The sequence below is a fragment of the Epinephelus moara genome, chromosome 7 (assembly GCF_006386435.1).
Source record: "Epinephelus moara isolate mb chromosome 7, YSFRI_EMoa_1.0, whole genome shotgun sequence".
Taxonomy (NCBI): domain Eukaryota; kingdom Metazoa; phylum Chordata; class Actinopteri; order Perciformes; family Serranidae; genus Epinephelus; species Epinephelus moara.
In genome coordinates this window covers 21,126,225-21,146,560 of record NC_065512.1, presented here as the reverse complement: position 1 = coordinate 21,146,560, position 20,336 = coordinate 21,126,225, and the positions used below count along the sequence as shown (strand labels likewise).

The window sequence follows — 20,336 nt, the reverse complement described above, 5'->3', positions numbered from 1 at the left end:
GTTGAGATATAAAGCTATCGTCAAAGTGGAAGGGTTTCATGGTGCTTTGACTGGTGCTGAAAAAGCAGCTGTTACACACAGACACACAGACAGGGAGCCTCAGATGGACTTTGTCTACAGCAGTGGGGTGCTGGTTATACAGCATCTCCAGAACAACTATAGGGAATACCACGATTTCCTCAACTTCATGTCAACTGTGGGAGACCCTCGTAATATTTTCTCAGTGTATTTCCCCCTCTGGTTCCATCTCAGTCATGATGTGGGCACCAAGATGATATGGGTGGCTGTTGTCGGGGACTGGTTAAATCTTGTTTTCAAATGGTAAGCCAACTCAACTCAGTAATTTATATTCAGAAGATTGTGTGCATTTTTAAATTCTAATCAAATACTTGTTTTTCAGGATTATGTTTGGGCAGCGACCGTACTGGTGGGTGCGAGAAACTCACATCTACCACAACGATTCTTTCCCACATTTGGAGCAATTTCACATCACGTGTGAAACAGGGCCAGGTTAGCATGTATGCAGTAAATTTTAATGAATCCATTAAAAGTACAACATTACAGCACTGGCAAGCTCGTTCTTTGATGTTTTCTTTCACAGGAAGTCCATCTGGTCATGCCATGGGTTCAGCATGTGTTTGGTATGTGATGATCACCTCTGCTCTCAACTTCATCAGGCCCTCCTCCACTGTCGCTTCAGTACAGAGTTTCCAAAGGTGGGTAGTTATTTTGTATCACACCATTACATCAGTGATTTCATTATTACTGGTCGTGTGTAATTATTCCATCCTTGCAGGTTTCGTCTTCTGAGGTCATGTCTGTGGATGGCTTTTTGGGTCATTCAGATAAGCGTTTGCATCTCCAGGGTTTTTGTCGCAACACATTTCCCACATCAGGTTATCCTCGGCGTTGTTGCTGGTGAGTTTCTACTTCCTGTCACAAATTCCCTGAGCTAATTATGTGTTTTATGCCATAGTGTTAACATTAGTCATTCTGTTTTTTCTACTATGTGTAGGTATGTTGGTTGCCAAGGCGTTTGATCACATCCCCTCAGTCTACAATGCAAGCATGAAAGTGTACCTCCGGACCAATTTTTGTCTTTTCACTTCAGCTATTTGCTTTTATCTGCTCCTCAAATTGACGGACATTGATCCCTTGTGGTCAGTTGATAAAGCCAAGAAGTGGTGTGCTAACCAAGATTGGATCCATCTTGACACCACACCGTTTGCTGGTCTGGTGAGAAACCTGGGAGCCCTGTTTGGTCTGGGCCTGGCGGTGAACTCTCAGATGTTTTTTCAGAGCTGTAAGGGGAAGAACGGCTACAAAATCAGATTCAAACTCATGTGTGTGACAGCAACTCTCACAACTCTGAAGCTGTATGACTTTATCAAAATACCCACTCACACTGAGGTTCTGTTTTACATTTTGTCATTTTGTAAGAGCGCTTCAGTTCCTCTCGGTGTGGTTGCTGTCATTCCCTACTGTGTTCATTTGCTGATTGGAGATGAGGACAGGAAGTTGGCTTAGATTATTGAGGAACTGGGAAGTTTTGTGACATTGTTCTCATCACTTTTGATTTAGCATGAAAACATGTCAAATGGGCGGATACGCCACCTGTCAGACTGTTTTTCACAGTTATTGCACATAAGCACTCAAAATGCAATATATGTTGTATAATAAGTTTTTATGTGGTCTAACATTATGTGATGAAATAGTAAACTATGACCTGTGTGGCCTGAGTGTATACGTGAAGCACTGATGACACGATTTGAGTGATTCTTTTGAATAAAACAGATTTTCAGCAATTTTGAAGTCAGAGTTTTATTATTAAATAGTTTGAAATGTTATATTGCATTACTTTCATTCACTTTTTTTCACAACAAATACACAGCAGGAGCAATGAGCAAAGCAATATTTTTTTACTCTAGGAAACAAGGCCACCTCACCTTGAAATAGCTCTCAAAGACAAAATAGTTTTCTTTTTATCAGGTTTTCTTGAAAATCAGTGCTTACTTTTCCCATCTGTCCAGCATAGCATAGATAGTATTTTATCAGACTATGCATTAGGGTTCAGTTAAGAAAAAGTGATTAAATTACATCAGAGATTAGTGAGGGTTTCTCAATATTTAGATTATGCTGCAACATAAAAGCAGTAACCCAAAATGTATATATACACTGACATGCAGGGTTGGTTATATTGAGGTTTTTCTACTTTTCTTCAATTTTAACAGAGGTAAAATTAAAGGAAAAAAAACCCTAGCACAATTTAGACACCAAATGTATCATTAACATTCAGAACAGTGTTGCCCTTGCCTGATAGCAGATTGAATTGACAACTTATTACACATTAACCTATTACTCTATTTTCAGTCAATCTGGTGGACTGGACAAATTTAGGTCCCCAGATAGTTTTTGCCCCTTAAAGAAGAAAAATGAAATGATTCAAACTTCGTAAATGTCACCACATGTTGCATTAGAGAGGAATACTATTATCATTTTCCTCCAAATAAACTTGAATTTTGATTTTGTTTTTAATCCAGAAAGCCTTAAGTGACCCTTGATCATTATTGAACTGTAACAGTGCTGTTGGGCTCTAAATACTTTCGGGCCCTCTGCAGTCTACTCAGTGGTTAGATTGAACAGGTTTAAACTGTGATTTGTCAGTCCCTAGTATGCTCAAATGATATTCCCTGAGCCAACATAATAATTATAAACTTACCTTTTATTCATATTTTGAGGTTTGAAGAATAGATTTGCTAAAGCAACATGTTGCCTGTTAATAGGCATTATTGTGCACTTGACACTTGATCTTCAATATTTCAACCTTAGCCTTCCACTACCTTTAATTACTGACTGGGGATTTTTATATTCTTATTTAACTGTTGCTATGAGGTGTTTTTGCCCTTTTATTTATAGCATTTTGTTCTTGATGTACAAAACATGACTTTTTTTTTTCAAAAAATAACATCTTTTTGTTAAGAGGACTCTCTACAACCTAAAAACATGAAAGACCATTAAAAATGTAGATTACTCCCCTCAGCCATCTGACAGTTCCCAGTCGAGCTTTGTGGTAAGACAATTCCAAACTTTTAAAAGTCAATAAACGCACAATTTAAACAGGGCTGATCTTTTGCACCATGACAGCAACTTAACAACACATCTAACATATGCTTTTCTATGATTCTCTGCCTTTTTGCAGCACCCGCTAAATCATTAATGGTTTCTCTCCTGCAGCATCCGTGTATGTAGCGTAGATGTATGCAGCCTGTATCCTGCAGAATTACATAATCTCTCATGGGTCACTTAGTTTCTTCAGGCAGCTTCAGATATTAATCAGGCCAAATGTAATGAGGTAGAACAGAATCTCTGATGTAACTAGATTAGGCAGATTAGTGAAACTCCCAGGCAGAACCCATTTCCACATCTTTTCTTACCGTCTGTGGTTGCTTGGCATCCAGTGGCACCTGGGGCCCGGCACTAAATGATGTAACTGTCCTAAGTGCGTAGACTACTTGTTAAACCAAGCCTGAAAAACATCTGTGTGTCTGGGTACTCTATTATGACTTGGTGCTGAGGGCAAAACAACACAGGACCACTCAGCAGCCTCCACTTTATCCACCTCAACTTTAGTTTAAGTTAAATATTTAGAAAACTAAATTCAGGAAGATATCAGAGAGGAAAAACACTGAAATTAACTTCTAAGAATTCTGAAAGCACATTTATTTTAATTACATACTGTTTGAAATGATGAAATAATGGGACATTTGTCTAGGATTCAATTGTTTTACATTCTTGTCATTAAAAATGTGACGCTATGGATACATAACAAGATGGTCATATTCAGGTATAAAAAGGAAAACCCCGTTAAATTAACATCCGTTCATTCATTTTGCAATACTGAACACATTTTTTCGCAGTTAGAGATACTCAAAACATTAACCCTGAGCAGGAAAGATATTCCGATTTAAGGGCACTACTACATGCTATTACAAAAACAAGGTCTTTTAATAAAAAGAAAACATGATTGATATTGAATTTTTTTTTAATTAAACTTTTTAGGAATTATATGAAGTACAATTCAAGATAGTAATCTCAGTCCAGTGGTACGAACATGGCAAGGTGCATGGCTGCAGAAAAATCTTTACCCCTTTATAAAAGGAACTTCTGAAAAACAAATATACACAATAAATAGTTTAATCTCCAGAATTAAAAATAAACTACATGATTATTAATGCCAATTCTTCAAATCAAAATATAGAAACATCCCTTTATGCTAAATGAAGAAAACAATCTTTCCATGGCTTATGGACAATCTCTGAGGACACTGCATGAATTTAAATGTACAATAAGACCCAGACATAATCATTTTCATCATATGCTCATCACTGTAGCTGCAGGCGTCTAGCTGATAGGAGCCCCTGTTGTGACAAGTTTATAATAGGCGCCCTTCTTGGCCATAAGTCTATCATGTGTGCCTTGTTCTATGACAGCTCCATTAGACATAACTGCTATGATGTCAGCAGTCTGGATGGTAGACAGCCGGTGAGCAATGACGATACAGGTTCGACCTTTTCTCGCGTCATCCAGAGCAGTCTGGACAGTCTGCAGGAAAACAGAGATTTATACCAGAAATTATATAGTTACACAAAGAAATACCTTGTTTTATGTTCATACTGTTTAATTGTGTTTAGAACTGTGTTACCTGTTCACTCTCTGTATCCAGGGCAGACGTAGCTTCATCTAGGAGCAGGATCTTAGGGTTTCTGACGATGGCCCGGGCAATGGCGATGCGCTGTTTTTGTCCTCTTGACAGCTGGGAACCCTGGGCGCCAACCTGAGTCTCATATTTCTTATAATGTGCGAATGTAGAGAGATGGAGAAAGCAAAAGGTCACAAGGTCAATCATGTCATACTGTAAACCTGTACATAACAATCAAATGCTCTCTGTTATTATAGTATTAACTTCTTGAGTTTCCAGTCATTCTTGAACTTGGAAACACTAGTTGACAAAACATCCTCACGACTATTAAGTGGCTGCTCTGGAGCCTTTTTCTCTAATTGTGGTGGGAACTACAGAAGCTGTTTTGAGCATTTTTGTAGGTGTTTTTATGTCTGACTGTCTGTCTATGGACAGCTTTTTTCAACCTCATAACCTTGCAACTGTGCCAACTAGAATCACAAAATTTTACAGGTGTGTAGCTGAGATCACACCGAAGTCCAAGTTCTAAGACAGGTGTGGTCTGTGCAAGGGCACCCAAAGTAGGGTAGGGGCAGATAAATAACCAGGATTTGCAATGGCAATGTGTGTAAAGTTGTATCTTTAAGTGTTTCCACTTACATCTGGTAGTGTCATCACAAAGTCATGAAGGTAGGCCTTCTTAGCAGCCTCAACAATCTCCTCCATGCTGATACTGCATGTGTTATTTCCGTACTGGATATTCTCTGCTATGCTGCAGTCAAACAACACCGGCTCTTGGGACACAATGCCGATCTGAGATCTCAGGAAGGGCACACTGACTGTGTGAGAGGGGCGGCCATCAATCAACTGAAAATAAAAGATGACATAATTAAGATGCTGGAATCGATTAAACTCATTTTGTGATTAGTGAAATGAATGTCTGAATCAGTCTACATACCACTTGGCCTTCATCAGGGTCATAGAACCTTTCCAGCAGTTGAACACTGGTGCTTTTCCCACAGCCGCTGCTCCCAACAAACGCCAGAGTCTGACCAGGCTTCACAGACACAACCATGTTGTTCAACACCTGGATATCTGGCCGAGTTGGATAGGTGAAGTTGCAATTGAGGAACTCGACTTCACCTCTGAAGTTGTCCTGAAGATAGATAACAAGGCTTAATTATCATCAAAGGTAACATCATGACAAAATGGCATCCCATTATATCCAATTCTGTCTTATTTACTGAATTAACAAACCCATTTCTCTCCATCTGTGTGGCTCATGCTGATTTTAGGAACTCGGTCCAATAATTTGAAAAACTGAGCAGCAGCAGTTTTGGCTTTGGCGTAATCTGGAGTGAAGGAGGAAGCTCTGCCTAGTGCGGTCCCACTGATGACTACAGCGCTAATCACTCTGGGGAAACATCATATGAACACTGGGTTGATGTTTGGTAATCATCAAAAAGACAAAATACATTTCAACACAGAATCTGAAAAAGACGTTCTATTGAAATACATAATTTCACCAACCTGAAAACCAACATGTATTGTAACCCCTCAGAGCTAACCAGATAGCCTCCATATCTGAAAGAGGCAGCATACGCCATGAAGATGACACACTGCGAGAAACCGAAACAAAGCCCGTAGACGATAGCTTTCTTAATGGCAGATTTAAATGGCAGCTCGAGTTTCTGCTCATATGATTCCACAAATGATTTCTCTTTAGCCAAGCCTGCAATCGTCCTGATGTTGGCAAGAGCCTCACTGGATACCTGCGGGAGAAAGTTAAGTTCTTACACTGAGGCTTTTGGTATTTCAGAGAAATATAAACACATCAATGGGCGTAAGTGGCAAATGTTCTGTGGAACTTACCCGACCTGCTGCCTCCATGGCTTTTTTATCTTCATTTGCAAAACCTGTCAGCATTTTGGCTTGGAACACACCAGACAGCCCAAGGAGTGGCAGGAAGCACATAATTACCAAAGTTAACTTCCAACTGAAGTAGAAAGCAATGATGAAAGACGCTCCAATGCTGGTCAACGAGTTCACAATCATGCCAATCTGAGATCCTGTTGCCTGCGGAAACCACACCAGCCACATGTAAAAAAGTAAGTACAGCACCAAACCTATACTTTTTGTGTGTTATAGCCCAAATAGTGTGAAATATGGACACGCCTATAAATCTGTTACCTACCCCCTGCACCATGGATGCATCGGTGGCTAGTCTGGTGGTCAGAGCTCCAGGGCTGTTTCTGGGGTCATCAAACCAGCCAATCTCCTGTCTCAACATGGCTTGGAAGCCCACTTTCCTTAGACGCCGGGTCAGCAGCTCTCCAGACTTAGCAAAAGCAAATCCCTGAAATATGAAATCAGGCTTAGTCTACATGTAAAATCTTTGATTATTTTGCTTGGCTTTTGTCTATATCAAAATAACAGAGATGCAAATGTTAGATTCTTAAAGGGGACCTATTATATATATATATATATGATGTTAGAATGTCAACGTTCTTAATGAACATGGCTGAAGTTTCAAATAATAAGGTAAACGTAAGCTATGTAAAAGTAATCCCTGTGAGCAAAACCCAAAACTTCATACTGTTCTAAATACTCCATCTCTGGTGTTTTTATTTTTTAGTTTGAGTTTTTTTGCTCTGGCTACAAGATGACATCAGATCTTGACAGATTTTTTATTTAGTTATCTGCTCCAGGCACATTACTGCAGGTGATAACATTACATACCCTACACTGCTACGTGAAGCTACATGCTAACAGCAGGCAAAAACATATGTCTTGTTGCCGATGTTGTCAATTTCTCTCTGACAACTGGAGTTCTTTGAGTTGCTGAAATATGTTGGTTGTGATTAAGTGCATAAATTCGTGATTTTTAATCAGAGAAATTACGGCTATAAACAGTCATTCCCCAGATACAATTACACAGCTGCATGTAGCTACATGCTAATGTCTGGGAAACATACAGTGTTAATACTGGTTGCTCTTACTGTATATTTCTTCCCAATTGAGAACTATATTTCTGTTGGAATATGTTAGGTTGTGTTTTAATTTATTTTATTTTATTTTTTTGCATTTTTGCCTTTATTGATAGGACAGCTGTAGACTGGGGTGGGGGATGACATGCTGCAAAGGGCTGCAGGTCAGAATCGAACTGACTGACTCAGCATATTTGAGATGCACACTCTGCCATGTGAGCCAGAGGTCACCCCATGTTTAGAAGCTTTTATCTGTGATTTTTGACAATAGAAAGGGCCCCTATACTCCGTTAAAGTCATTGCCCAGCTGCAATGACGGTGCAGAGATGCTGAGATACAAAAGACCCAGAAACGCAGACCGAGCAGAAGAGAAGAGCAGACTGGGCTTTTTCGGGAGGAGGGTTTAAAGACAGGCGCCAAAACAAAGCATTTCAGACAGAGGGTGAATACAGGTGCTCCATCACCGACAGTATGAGCAAAATAAAGTGTTTTTTTTAACAATAAATCATGTAAACATGTTCTGGTATAAACCTGAAATATAAGTATGAACCTGAAAATGAGCATAATTGGCCCCCTTTGAATGTTACCAATTCTGTTCCAAACCTGTAAAAACTGGGAAAAGAAACTGGCCACTGCCACAATGCAAAACAGAATACATGTCCCGTTAATCTGCGCCCTCTGTTCATCCAAATCACGAATGGCAAACGTCTGCAAACACAAAGATACTATAAGTCATTTGCACTTCAGGAAAATACATCAACATTTAAAACAGCAATGGGAGTATATGTGAAATGCATAACTCTCACCCCAAGAACTTGGCTGAACAGAATAGCATAGATGGGGTTGACAGAGCCATTGACAGCAGCTCCCAGCGAGCCCAGCAGCATGTACGGCCATTCTGGTTGGTTATACTTTAGGATACGTGCTACCGGGGCAGGCTCTACATATTCGTCTGCATCATCCTCACATTTCTGTTAAAGGATACACATTGGAGCTATTAGGTTCCACAGTGATGTTTGCAATTAAGTAAATGTATTACATAGTGTAAAAGGGGACCCCAGTACCTCTTCTGTTGTGAACTCCTTGTCCGAAAGCATCCCAAGGCTGTCTGGTAATGTGTAACTTGACAATTTGCTAGCCGATCGCAGTCGAACAGAGCCCCTACAGGAGTAATATTGAGAACATCAGATTATTTTATCAAAAAAAATTTTGATATTGTTTTTTTCTGATATAATTTCGAACTGGATTTACTTTACCCTTTACTGGATGTGCGGCTCCTCACTCTTAGATCAAAGTCTTCTTCAAGAGCTTCATTGATTGCACCTGGCAGGAAAAAAAACACCCAAATCAATACAGCTTTTATTACAATATTTAGCTTCTCTTGCTTTTTAACAGACACAGGAAGGACCTTTAAAAAACTCTATAGGACTCCTGCTGAGTGTATCTGAAAGGTGCTGTTTCAACCAATAGGGGCTGAGCCACCAATCTCTTGTGATGCTGCGATGAATTTGAAGGTACAAGGCAACAAGGTTAAAGGGTCCTGCCTGTGTACACAGAACATGGATTATGATACTCGATTCATTTTATTATCTTTCCAGGTAAGTCTGACAGAGTATGGCCACAAGCCTGTAAGACCCACACAACAACCACCACCTCTGACTGTGTCTGACAGATAGAGGTGGCTACAGTAATATAGCTGGTAGGTAATTGTCCATCCTGATTGGCTGAACCAGTACTGTATATGCAAATTTCACCTCTCCACAGGGGTAAGTGGTCAAGCCATTATGGCCTTCTATAGGACAAAACATGTAAAATGTAAAATTCTGGCTTTTCATACATAGAAAGATCAAAAACAATGACCGGCAGGTAAATCTATAGAGACTGGCTGCAGCCAATTCTCATTCCAAAGTCATCAGATACGACTGCTTTGTCAGTGATTTCGGCTTCAGATGCCTAAAGCCACCTTTCACAGTGGTATGATACACCGCTGAGTGGCATCAGTGTGTAATGTGGTCGTACCGAGCCTTTTGTGGTGTAATGATAGGCCGCCAGTTGGCTGGACCACACCTGTCACGGAAGTATGATACGCCAGTGGACCGCATAAAAGCTGCCGGTAATAATGTAATATAAAGAGCTGGAAAGTCTCTATAGGGTGGGCAACAGCAGTGGTGGATGTGTCCAACAAACCCTGGACTTTCACCCGGGAGGTGGGTGCTTGCTTCCCATATGAATGTAGAGCCAAACCAAAACCTAATCATATGCTTTTGTTGACATCCTGGTGTCGGCTGGGGCGTCTTGGAACTTAAACAACAGATGCAGAAGGATACCTAACACGTGATAGACTTAAAGGTGGTTGACAAAGTGGCAATATGTGATGACTTCGGCTTGGTAATTCCTACCTTTATTTGTGTTGGATGTGCCTTGGTTCTGCAGGGTGACCAAAGTGAAGTAGACACCTTTCCTTTCTAGCAGCTCACTGTGTGTTCCCCTCTCCACTGCTTGTCCACGCTCAAAACCAATGATGACATCTGCATTTCTAATCGTGGACAGACGGTGGGCTATAGAAATTGTTGTCCTGCCCATGCGCACCTGCACAGATGCTAGTTATTAGGGTGTCTTTCAACAAAAAATGCATTTGGTTATGTAGTTTGTGGGCAAAGAGTGACTCACCTTATCCAGTGCCTCCTGGACAACAGCCTCACTCTCATTGTCTAGGGCAGATGTGGCCATATCCAGCAGGAGGATCCTGGGGTTTCGGATCAGAGCTCGAGCGATAGCAATCCTCTGCTTCTGTCCTCCACTCATCTGTCCTCCCCCTTCTCCCACTAGAGTATCAAATTTCTGTTGGATGAATAGCATTATGTTAACCCATTTGTGCCCAAATTTTTCTCAATGTTTTTATGCATATAATCATGTTAACTGAGTCCCATATTAACATGTTCTAAAGTTATTTCCTCCATTTTGTGCTCTCTGTTCTAGAAAATCTCATTTGAATGTTCGGCAACTATAGTTGCCGGTGGGCACATACCTTGTATCTACCCCTCTAATGGTGAAAAGTGAATTAGAGCACAAAAAACAACATGTAATTCAGCTGTCTTTATTGAGAAAGACTTTTATTATTTAAAACAAGTGTGAGAACAATTTAATTCATGAATTTTGTCATCAAAAAACTTGGAAACGCCAAAATTCGAATTAATCCCCTGATTCGCACAAACTAAAATACACTCGCTAACGCCGGGTTTTGGTTGATAAGAAAAAAATGTTGATTTGCAAAACGGGGGATGGAAACAGTTATGTTCGAATTAAGTCTGACGTAGTGCACTTTCACCCCAAATGCTTCCGGTGTTTCCGGTTCACTCACAAGGCAAAAACATTGTGGAAAACAACAACACAAGACTTGTGTGTACGGAGGACAAAATAAGAACATTTCTAGATTAATAAGGCGGTAATGCATTTACAAGCTGGTTGCCAACCACCAGAAAACGTAGAAGAAGAAGAATGCGAGACTTGTTTTGTTTTCGGTTCTGCGGAAAACTCGTGCGAGTTCGTAGTTTTCACCAAAGTCCGTACATTTAATGGAAACACACAGGATTCGTATTTCTTTTAATGCGCATTTCCCAATGATTCGAATCACTTTTGGATGGAAACATAGCTACTCAGGTTCTTGTCCATCATCAATGATGGGTAGTTGCATGTCACCATCAGACACAAAGCAGTCTCCTTTGAGCAGCCTAGATGGTAGGCGTTTGGGATCACAGGTCACATCATCATCATCAGAAAAATCGCTGTCACAGTCTGTTTCGCGGGCATTATTCTCAGACTCTGGCACAACTGAAATGCTTGTGATTTTTGCAGAGGGATCATCTGCATCAAGGATGTCCAAAACCTCTGCCAAAGTATACCTCTCTAATCCTCCTGGTTTATCTCTGTGGAAAACACGAAAGAGTTTGCTCCCATGGCCACTGGGGGCCACCATTTTGTGAAATTAACGCAATTTGAAATGGATATTTTTTACCAAACAATTCCAATTCTATATCCCTGTTCATGTACAATAGTGTTAAAGATGTTCTCCCTGTATTTGACATCATTCAGTCCTTCTAATCTACCACAGAGTGCAACACAGTCAGCGCTAACATTGGCAGCGCTAATAGCTAGCTACTTAGTTAGCTAGGTAGTTAGCTAGCGCTAGCTACCAAACACTAGTAATGTTGGTTACCAAATGTTAAAGCTAACACTATCAAAAGCTGTATTGTTACCAAATATTAGCCCTTTGTAATGTTGGTAATGTTAGCTAACATTATTATCTACTGACAAGGTATGTGCCCACCGGCAACAATAGTTGCTGCTTGGACAAATTATTGCATACAGAAAAAACTATACATCCAATGCAATATTTCTGTTGTTTGGATGATTCTAGAGACTTCCATGATTAAGTAGATATATATATATGTCACAAAAAAAAATATTATTATAATATGAAAATCACCTTTACTTGTGGGGGTTTGTGGTTGCCATGCCCTCAGTAAGATGGGTCAGGAACTCAACAACGCCATGTGACAGGAAGTATGTGGAAACTTAATTTTTTTTCTTAATATGATTTTCTAAGGTGTCTACTCACATATCATTGATATACAAAACATGTATAGTATTTAGAAATGTATTTATAAGTGGAAAATGACAAGCACTATTGTTGCCGGTGGGCTTAAATGGGTTAATTTGGGGCTAAACTATTGTATGTTCTGTAATTCTTCTGAAATATCTTTAAATATGTAGATGTACCTGTGGCATATCCATGATAAAATTATAAGCATTAGCCTCTTTTGTTGCCTGGATGATGTCTTCCATGGTTACTCCAGGTCGACCAAACCGGATGTTTTCTGCAATAGTTGTTGCAAACAGCACCGGCTCCTGCTCTACAATACCAATGAGAGATCTGAGCCACTGGATGTTTAAAGTGCGAATGTCATGGCCGTCCAAAGTCACCTGAGAACGAGAATTACATATGTGGTATTACAGTGAAGCCTTCAAACTCTCCACTGATGTCCTGTGTGTTGGCGTGGGTGTTTGCAGGTACTGCAATGTTACCATTCCTTCCTTTGGGTCATAAAACCTTTGGATGAGCTGGATCGTTGTGCTCTTTCCAGATCCACTTGGTCCCACAAAAGCAGTGGTTTCTCCTGCTTTAATCTGCATGCTCAGATCATTTAAAATCTGAAAAAGTGGTTGACTTTTTATGAGTTGAATTTTGATAAGTGAGAAATGGACATAAAGAAATGCTTGTTGAAGAAATTTACCTTGACTTCAGGCCGGGATGGGTAGTAGAAAGAGACATTATGGAACTCAATGTCACCTTTTACTCTGTCTAATTTGTGACCTTCTTCTGAGAAACAATCAATTTCTGGTACCTGTGAACATAACAGCACAGAACCTTATGGTGAAAATTTTGTCTTTTAAAATGTACTGTTTCAAATCTGGGTTGTATCTGCAAAAAAAGTCTGAAATAGTATCCTGATTTTACCCGGTCAATTGTGTCAAAGATTGCTTTTGCTGCAGCACGACCAGAAGCAAAGGCCTCTAGGCAGGGTGAGGCCTGGCCAAGGTTCATAGCTGCCATGAGTACTCCAAAGAACACCTGAAAAAATAACAACAACACCGCAGCAATGGTGAAACAATGGCCACCGTCTTTCAAATACTTAGCTGGGGGTCAAGACTCCCCGTAGGGTCGCAAGATAAATCTGAGGGAGCATGAGTAAGCAGTAAGCGGTCACAAGAAAAAAAAGGTTGGGAACCAATGAGTATAGTTGAACCCTTGAAAAGTAGTGAAGATGTAACACAAGCAAGCTATGTGGTAGCTCATGTAATTGCTACCCATGGTAAGCAGTTCAGTGATGGAGAGCTCATATGAGAATGCTTGGTGAAAGTGGTTGACTTCCTGTGTCTTGAACCTGTGCAGTCCTCAGGGAGATACTGGCTCCCTAAAAAGGCACTAACTGATCAAAGCTTTGAGCAACGTTGATGTAGAGTATCAGAAGTTGAATGCATTTATTTGTACATACCTGAATAAGAGTACCAGGAGTCAGCTCTTTGGTGTCGATGACCAACTTAGATCCATACCAAAAGGCCAAAGCGAAACATAAGAAAATGGTGCACCACAGGTATCCTTGAAAAATGCCAACAATTGTGCCCTTTTTCACGCCCCAGTTCTGAGCTTCCATGAGATTTCTGTCATATCTGTACAAAGGTCACATTCCAGTTTCATATCAAATCACAGAGTAATATTCCATCAACCTCTTAGGATTTTACAAAATCTTACAAAATACCTTTCAGCTTCTTTTTCCTCCCCGCCAAACGCTGCGACTGTCCTGATGGATGACATGACCTCATCAGCCACCGCCCCTGCCTTTGCGTAGGACTTTAGCTCTCGTCCTGTCAGCCTGGCCACAGCCTTTAGCAACAACAAAGAAAATTACACACATACATCATTTTGTGATACATGATTCCACATACAGTAAGAAATCACTCTGATTGATTCACAACTTTACCATGGCCATAAGTCCTGCAGCTACACCAATCAGCGGGCTCACTGCTATGACCACCAGAGTCAGCTTCCATCCACCAATGAATCCAACCATGAAGCCAAACACAAACGTAGAGATCCTCTCAATGAAGATAGCCACCTGGTCAGCGATGGCATTGTTGATCTTGTTGATATCACTGTAAAAGAACAGGAACATTAAAACCTTCTCCAGCTTTGTACTGATAACAGCCTGATCTGCAGATAAAGAGAACTCACTCTGACATCCTTGTGTTCAGTTCACCAACAGAGTTGCAGTCAAACCATCCAATCTCCATTTGCATTACTTTCCTGAAATAAGTCTTTCTCATTCTATCAACTTGTCTTGCAGCTGCTGACACCCAGAAGTCAATCTGCAGTGAACAAATTTGTACAACATTATCTCTTTGAGTACATATAATGTGCTACACCATCATACACCATAATTACTCAAAGAGGGGTTAAAATTAAAGGGACAATTCACCCCAGAATCAAAAATACATATTTTTCCTCTTCCCTGTAGTGCTACTTATTGATCTATATTGTTTTGGTGTGAGTTGCAGGGTGTTGGAGATATCAACCATAGAGATAAGTGCTTTCTCCATGGGCCCCTCTCACAGCTCAGAAGCAAGCGTGCATCTATAGATAAGAGGCTCATGCACGTGACAGCATGAGATGTAAACTTTAATGGCGTCCTTCTCTGGCTGAGCTGTAACAGCTAGCTCAGTAGTGCTAGATAAGTTAGCAGTAGATGTGTGCTTCCTTCTGTGCGGTGAGCCCCACAAGCTGAGTGCCATCTAGGTCCATTATATTCAACAAAGAGCAGACATCTCTATGGCCAATATCTCTAACATCCAGCTATTCACGCTAAAGCAATCCAGACTAATAACTACTACTAGATGGTCCATAGGGACTTGGTTTGGGAGCTGGAGGGTCGCCTGTTCAAGTCCCCGTCCGGACCAAAATATGGAGCGTGGACTGGTAGCTGAAGAGGTGCCAGTTCACCTCCTGGGCACTGCCGAGGCACCCTTGAGCAAGGCACCAAACCCCCCAACCGCTCGGAGCGCCTGTCATGGGCAGCCCCACTCTGACATCTCTCCACTTAGTGCATGTATAGGTCCTGTTTGTGCATGTGTGTGTGTTCGGACCTGTGTGTAATTGACAACAGAGTGAAAAAATTGAATTTCCCCTCTGGGACTAATAAAGTATATAAAATTAAAAAAAAAAAAAATTAAATTAAATTACAGGTATGAGGAAATTTGTGTGTTTTTAATTTTGGAGTGAACTGTCCCTTTAAAGTTGAAAGCATAAATACTTACTTGAAAATAACTAACAACTAGAACTCCTATTCCAATGCCAACATAGTAATATGCAAACATGGTCATCTGTGCTTCAATATCCACCCTGCAGAGATAATAAAATAAGTAACAGCAGCTTTTTAACTGTAACTACACATCAACAAATCAACTGTCAACTAAAGACTCACCCACACTGCACAGTGCTGTTTTCAGCTGTTGTGTATATGGAGCCATTTTTCCAATAAATGGTGTTGTTGTTGCATGTCTTGTTTATGTCTTTCAGTTCTTGGACCTCCAGCTCATACGCCACAAACGTGTTTGTCATCCTGCCATACACCAGGAGCATGAGAGGTGCAGCTGCACCGTGTATGAGGGCGCACAAGCCCCCCACCACCATCATCGCGACGTCTTTGGAAGTGGCAAATCGAAACTGCACAAAGGAAGTTGCTGATTTTTAAAAATGATTTTAACAATATTTGTGAGAATTTGCTCCCTGTTTTCTGCTTTCTTATTGATCTGTAATGATCAAACAAAAGATAGTACAGCAGTGCAGAGAGGTAAGAGCATGACTCACATCCTTTGGCCTGAGATGCCTGAATTTGATCAGCTTATGGCATGTTCTTAAGTAAAATCTTAATCTGAAAAATAAGTAGTAGGGTGTCAAATAAATGGAGTTGAGTGAAAAGTAATGGAAATATTCAAGTAAAGTACCTAAAATTTCCCGTTCAGGTGCCTCCTCCACTCCAAATGACATAATTTATTTCATATTTTTTACATCATAAAAGCTATTGTAATCAATATTTTGTCTCTATTTTGACAAATAAACTAATAAAATTCAAAAGAATTCTCTAAGCACTTCCACTGTAGCAACAAACAAGCTTTTCGTTATCTGTTTTAAAGGGATACACTCCTCATTATGGGTGATATCTAGCTTTTGCTCCCACATGGTTTGAATGTTCTTATCATGAGTCACTTTGGACAAAACCATCTGCCATTTGAATGTTAAGTAATGTTAAATATACTGAGTTACTTTCCACAAACATGATGAGCAAAGAGACAGTATTTACCAGCTGAAAGTATCCAACAGTCAGTGTCTTTTCTTTTTTCTTCTCATCGCTGTAACACATGTAAACTACAGTAAGCCCCAGGAATATTTAATAACTGCAAACATACTGTGCTCTGAAACATTTGGGAGAGGCAATCTTGAAGTCTAAACTTACCCATTCTCAATGTCTGCTAAAAAAAAAGAAAGAAAAAGAGGAACAACTATATTTAGTCACTCGTAATCACTTGGCTTTTTAATCAGACTTTACTTTTATTGTGTCCACTTCTTAAGATTGAAAACAGATCACTCACTTCTTTTGTCTGTTCCTGATGTTGTAAATTTAATTGATTTATTCATGTCTGCTGCCCTGACTCAGGCAGGTGTGTCCTCACTTGGCAACTGTGAATAGAAAATTATCTGTATGATAATTTGGATGTTAATCAGTGGGATCCATGGTCCAGTGCGAATCAGGAGATCCAAGTTTTCAGACATATTCCATATTATATTATATTCCATATTCCATACATACATCTACAAAGTATAACAACAAATTCCCGGTGTCCGACAAAATTTACGACTGTGGAAAAGACTTCAGATATTAAATTAAGTTAATATTCATCTAATGACTAATTCACAATTACCTGTGTAGTCGAATGGATGATTCGTTTTGCTCAAAAATTTAGTTTTGATCCAACAGCATAGTCACAAGATGTGAGTGACATATAACAGCAACACACTGCTTTGAGCAGCATACTATCCAAATGTCAACAACAAAACATTATTAAATTACGGTACGTAGATTATGATAAGAAGAGCAATCGTTAGAGGGTAATCCTGGTTGGTCATGAACACAACGTAACACTTTATCATGGAAGAAAAGCCAAATGTACCGTACCTGGAGTTTTCACTGAACGTCTGTTATCTTCAGAAATCCACCAGCACCACTGAGGCTCATCGGAGTAAATTCCTATCTTAACTGTCTTATTTTCAGGTCACCTATGCCTCTCCTTTCCCATTATCTACACCTCCATTAGCTGATAAGAGTTGTGAGAGCATGAAACCTTTACTAGCCTGCCTTTGTGAGGCAAAATCAATCTCTAAACCAAGTTAATGTTCATTTACTGCTATGATAGTCATAGAGCTGTATCTCCAAAAACAAACCCAGAGAGATTTTTAAATGTGAAATTTACTAATCGATTTGTGTAAATGTGTTTCCTTGTTATTTTAAGTGATTGTAAAATGGGTTTCATGACTGTAAGGCCCTTAGTTATTGTCAGGCACTGTCTCCATACACACATAATCAAGTTAAAATGTCATGAATAAGGACATTTTGGTCCTTATCTGCCATTAGCATTCATTAGAATACCTTCATGAAGCTTAAATTAGGCTAATTACATTATTTTAATTACATTATTTTAATTAACAGTTATTCATATTTACAGGGCGAAGTAACTAGTTAGCCAGCAAATTTGCAAATCGAGTAATACTCTGAAACCACGGATGGACAGGCCTACCATTGGTGTCAGGGGCCCTCCTGGCCTCACCTGCAAAATGTCACTCCAATTAACATGTGCCAACCAGGGAGAGACTCAAAATGACCACAAAGACGCATAAAACAACAACAAACAGATACAAAATCACTAAAAAGAGATGCAAAACAGCTGCAAAGAGAAACAAAGAGACTCACGACTACAAAAACAATCACAAAGACACACAAAATGAAAGAGATGACCACAAAGAGACACAACGCAATCACAAAGAGACTCAAAATGACTACAAAGAGACACTAAACAACTACAAAAAGGGGCAAAACAACCAGATACAAAAAAAAATAGAGACAAAACTACCAAAAAGAGACGCAAAACCACAGAGAGATGTGTAACGACTGCAAAGTGATGCAAAACAAAGAAGAGGGGAAAAAACTACAAAATCTGTGTGTCTGAGGTGCTGGGGCCTTCTGCATGTCTATACCCAATGGTCCATTGTTTCATGATCAGCTCATGTTCATAACCATTACATTTCACCTGTTTTAGGGCTAATTATTAATTTCAGAAAGTTTTGAAACACACAATTAATTTTGTGTGTCATTATTAGATCTACTGTATCATCCATTTGTCTCCTCCCATTTCTTTTTAACTACCCAACAGTGTGGAGTTTCTGTATTTCAGTGTATGTATAAAATACATTGTTGACTAAAAGTAGACCTGGAGACAAACTTATGGTAACCTAATCAAGCAGATGTTCAGGGGGTTAATGCCCGCTAGGACAAGAGGGCCTGGGTTCGGAATTTGCTCCTTCTTTACAGCCGGTTATTAGTCACAACACAGGTGATTGATAATACCACAAGAAGGAGGGTTGAAAGACACGCACTGATAAACACTGCCTGTGTCTGATCTACAGCTGAGGGTTGTCTGGTGTGCAGAGGTCTGCACTAACAACTGACTACAAATATAGGGGGCAATTGCTCATGCTGCTGGAGGGAGCCACAACATACAAATGTCTTTCCCCACGAAGGGAAAATCAGGGTTCCAAAATGAAAAGAAATAAAGAAACAAACAAAGGAGAGCAAAAAAGAGCAAACATTTCAAAAGTTGCATGAGAGAAACATCAATCCAGAGAGGAAGGGCAGTGGGCCCATGGAGACTGCATATAAATAGGGCCCAGAATTTGGTACTCCACCCCTGGTAAAACTATTAAAGTGTCTTCAGGTAACGTTTCTCAAAGGTTCTTAAAAATACTCACGAAAAAAATAACCCTCTTGGATCACTCCATAACTAATGCTTGGTGCTTGGCCCCCTCCTCTTCATCCTCTACATGTTACCCCTTGGAAATATCATACGACACCACGGACTACACTTCCACTGTTACGCCGACGACACCCAGCTATACATCTCCACCAAATCTATCACTCCAGTCATTCTTTCCACCATCACAAACTGCCTGACTGACATCAAATCTTGGATGGACAACAACTTCCTGAAACTAAACAGCAATAAACAGAACTCATCATTACTGGACCCAAAGCTCTCCTACCTTCTCCTCAGGACTTCTCCCTCCACATCGACGGTCACAATGCCACTTCCTCCACCTCGGTATCATAATTGACCCCACTCTCTCCTTCAAACCCCATATTAGCAACATCCCCAGGACATCATTCTTCCATCTCCAGCACCATTCTTCCAGCACCTCCCTCACCCACTCCACTGCAGAAATACTTATCCACGCTTTTATAACCTACAGACTTGACTACTGTAATAGCATTCTCTATGGTCTTCCCTCTACCAGCCTTCAAAAACTGCAGCACATACAGAACTCTGCTACTCGGTTACTCACCCGCAGACTCCCTACAGACTTTCAGATCACTGTTAAAAACCCATCTGTTCAAACTGGCATTTCCCTAGTTTCCAACAGTCATTTTTTGTTTTTATTTTATTATCATTTACATTTTTCAGCACTGTAAAGCATCTTTGAGTGTCCTGAAAAGCGCTATATAAATAACTAACTGTTGAGACTATTCTGAGAATATTCTTTGAGAATTTGGCGTTGCAGTTTCCTGTGTTAGGCCATTTTTGTTGCCAGCCTTAAAGTAGGTGGTAAAAAGTGGCCATACAGCATTGAAGGGTAGGAGCAGAGGTGGGTAGAGTAGCCAAATATTGTACTCAAGTAAGAGTACTGATACTTTAAAACAATATTACTCAAGTAAAAGTAAAAAGTAGTCATCCAAATAATTACTTGAGTAAGAGTAAAAGAGTATTTGGTGAAAAAACTACTCAAG

General features: G+C 40.0%; 2 protein-coding genes across 6 annotated transcripts; one reads left to right on the top strand and one right to left on the bottom strand.

Moving 5' to 3' along the window:
* The first annotated feature begins 72 nt into the window (after window positions 1–72).
* On the top strand, window positions 73–1,669 carry LOC126393064 (glucose-6-phosphatase 2-like). Of its 5 annotated transcripts, none has more exons than XM_050048915.1 (5): window positions 73–321; window positions 401–510; window positions 602–673; window positions 778–918; window positions 1,016–1,669. In XM_050048915.1, the coding sequence occupies exons 1-5, from the start codon at window positions 104–106 to the stop codon at window positions 1,525–1,527; spliced, it is 1,053 nt and encodes a 350-aa protein (XP_049904872.1). In that variant the 5' UTR covers window positions 73–103; the 3' UTR covers window positions 1,528–1,669. The 5 variants fall into 5 exon arrangements, with proteins under 5 accessions (XP_049904872.1, XP_049904871.1, XP_049904870.1 ...); XM_050048914.1 differs by having other exon boundaries at window positions 602–691; window positions 787–918; XM_050048913.1 differs by having other exon boundaries at window positions 602–716; window positions 812–918.
* A 2,078-nt stretch (window positions 1,670–3,747) lies between these two features.
* abcb11a (ATP-binding cassette, sub-family B (MDR/TAP), member 11a) lies at window positions 3,748–14,747 on the bottom strand. The gene is made up of 22 exons (XM_050048200.1): window positions 14,459–14,747; window positions 14,208–14,379; window positions 13,986–14,110; window positions 13,722–13,896; window positions 13,184–13,297; window positions 12,960–13,070; window positions 12,751–12,876; window positions 12,445–12,648; window positions 10,336–10,506; window positions 10,065–10,254; window positions 8,922–8,988; window positions 8,730–8,826; window positions 8,472–8,636; window positions 8,269–8,373; window positions 6,873–7,034; window positions 6,551–6,754; window positions 6,209–6,450; window positions 5,936–6,092; window positions 5,637–5,834; window positions 5,339–5,545; window positions 4,703–4,849; window positions 3,748–4,602 (listed from the first exon to the last, which is right to left on the bottom strand). The coding sequence occupies exons 1-22, from the start codon at window positions 14,548–14,550 to the stop codon at window positions 4,402–4,404; spliced, it is 3,432 nt and encodes a 1,143-aa protein (XP_049904157.1). The 5' UTR covers window positions 14,551–14,747; the 3' UTR covers window positions 3,748–4,401.
* Window positions 14,748–20,336: the final 5,589 nt, after the last annotated feature.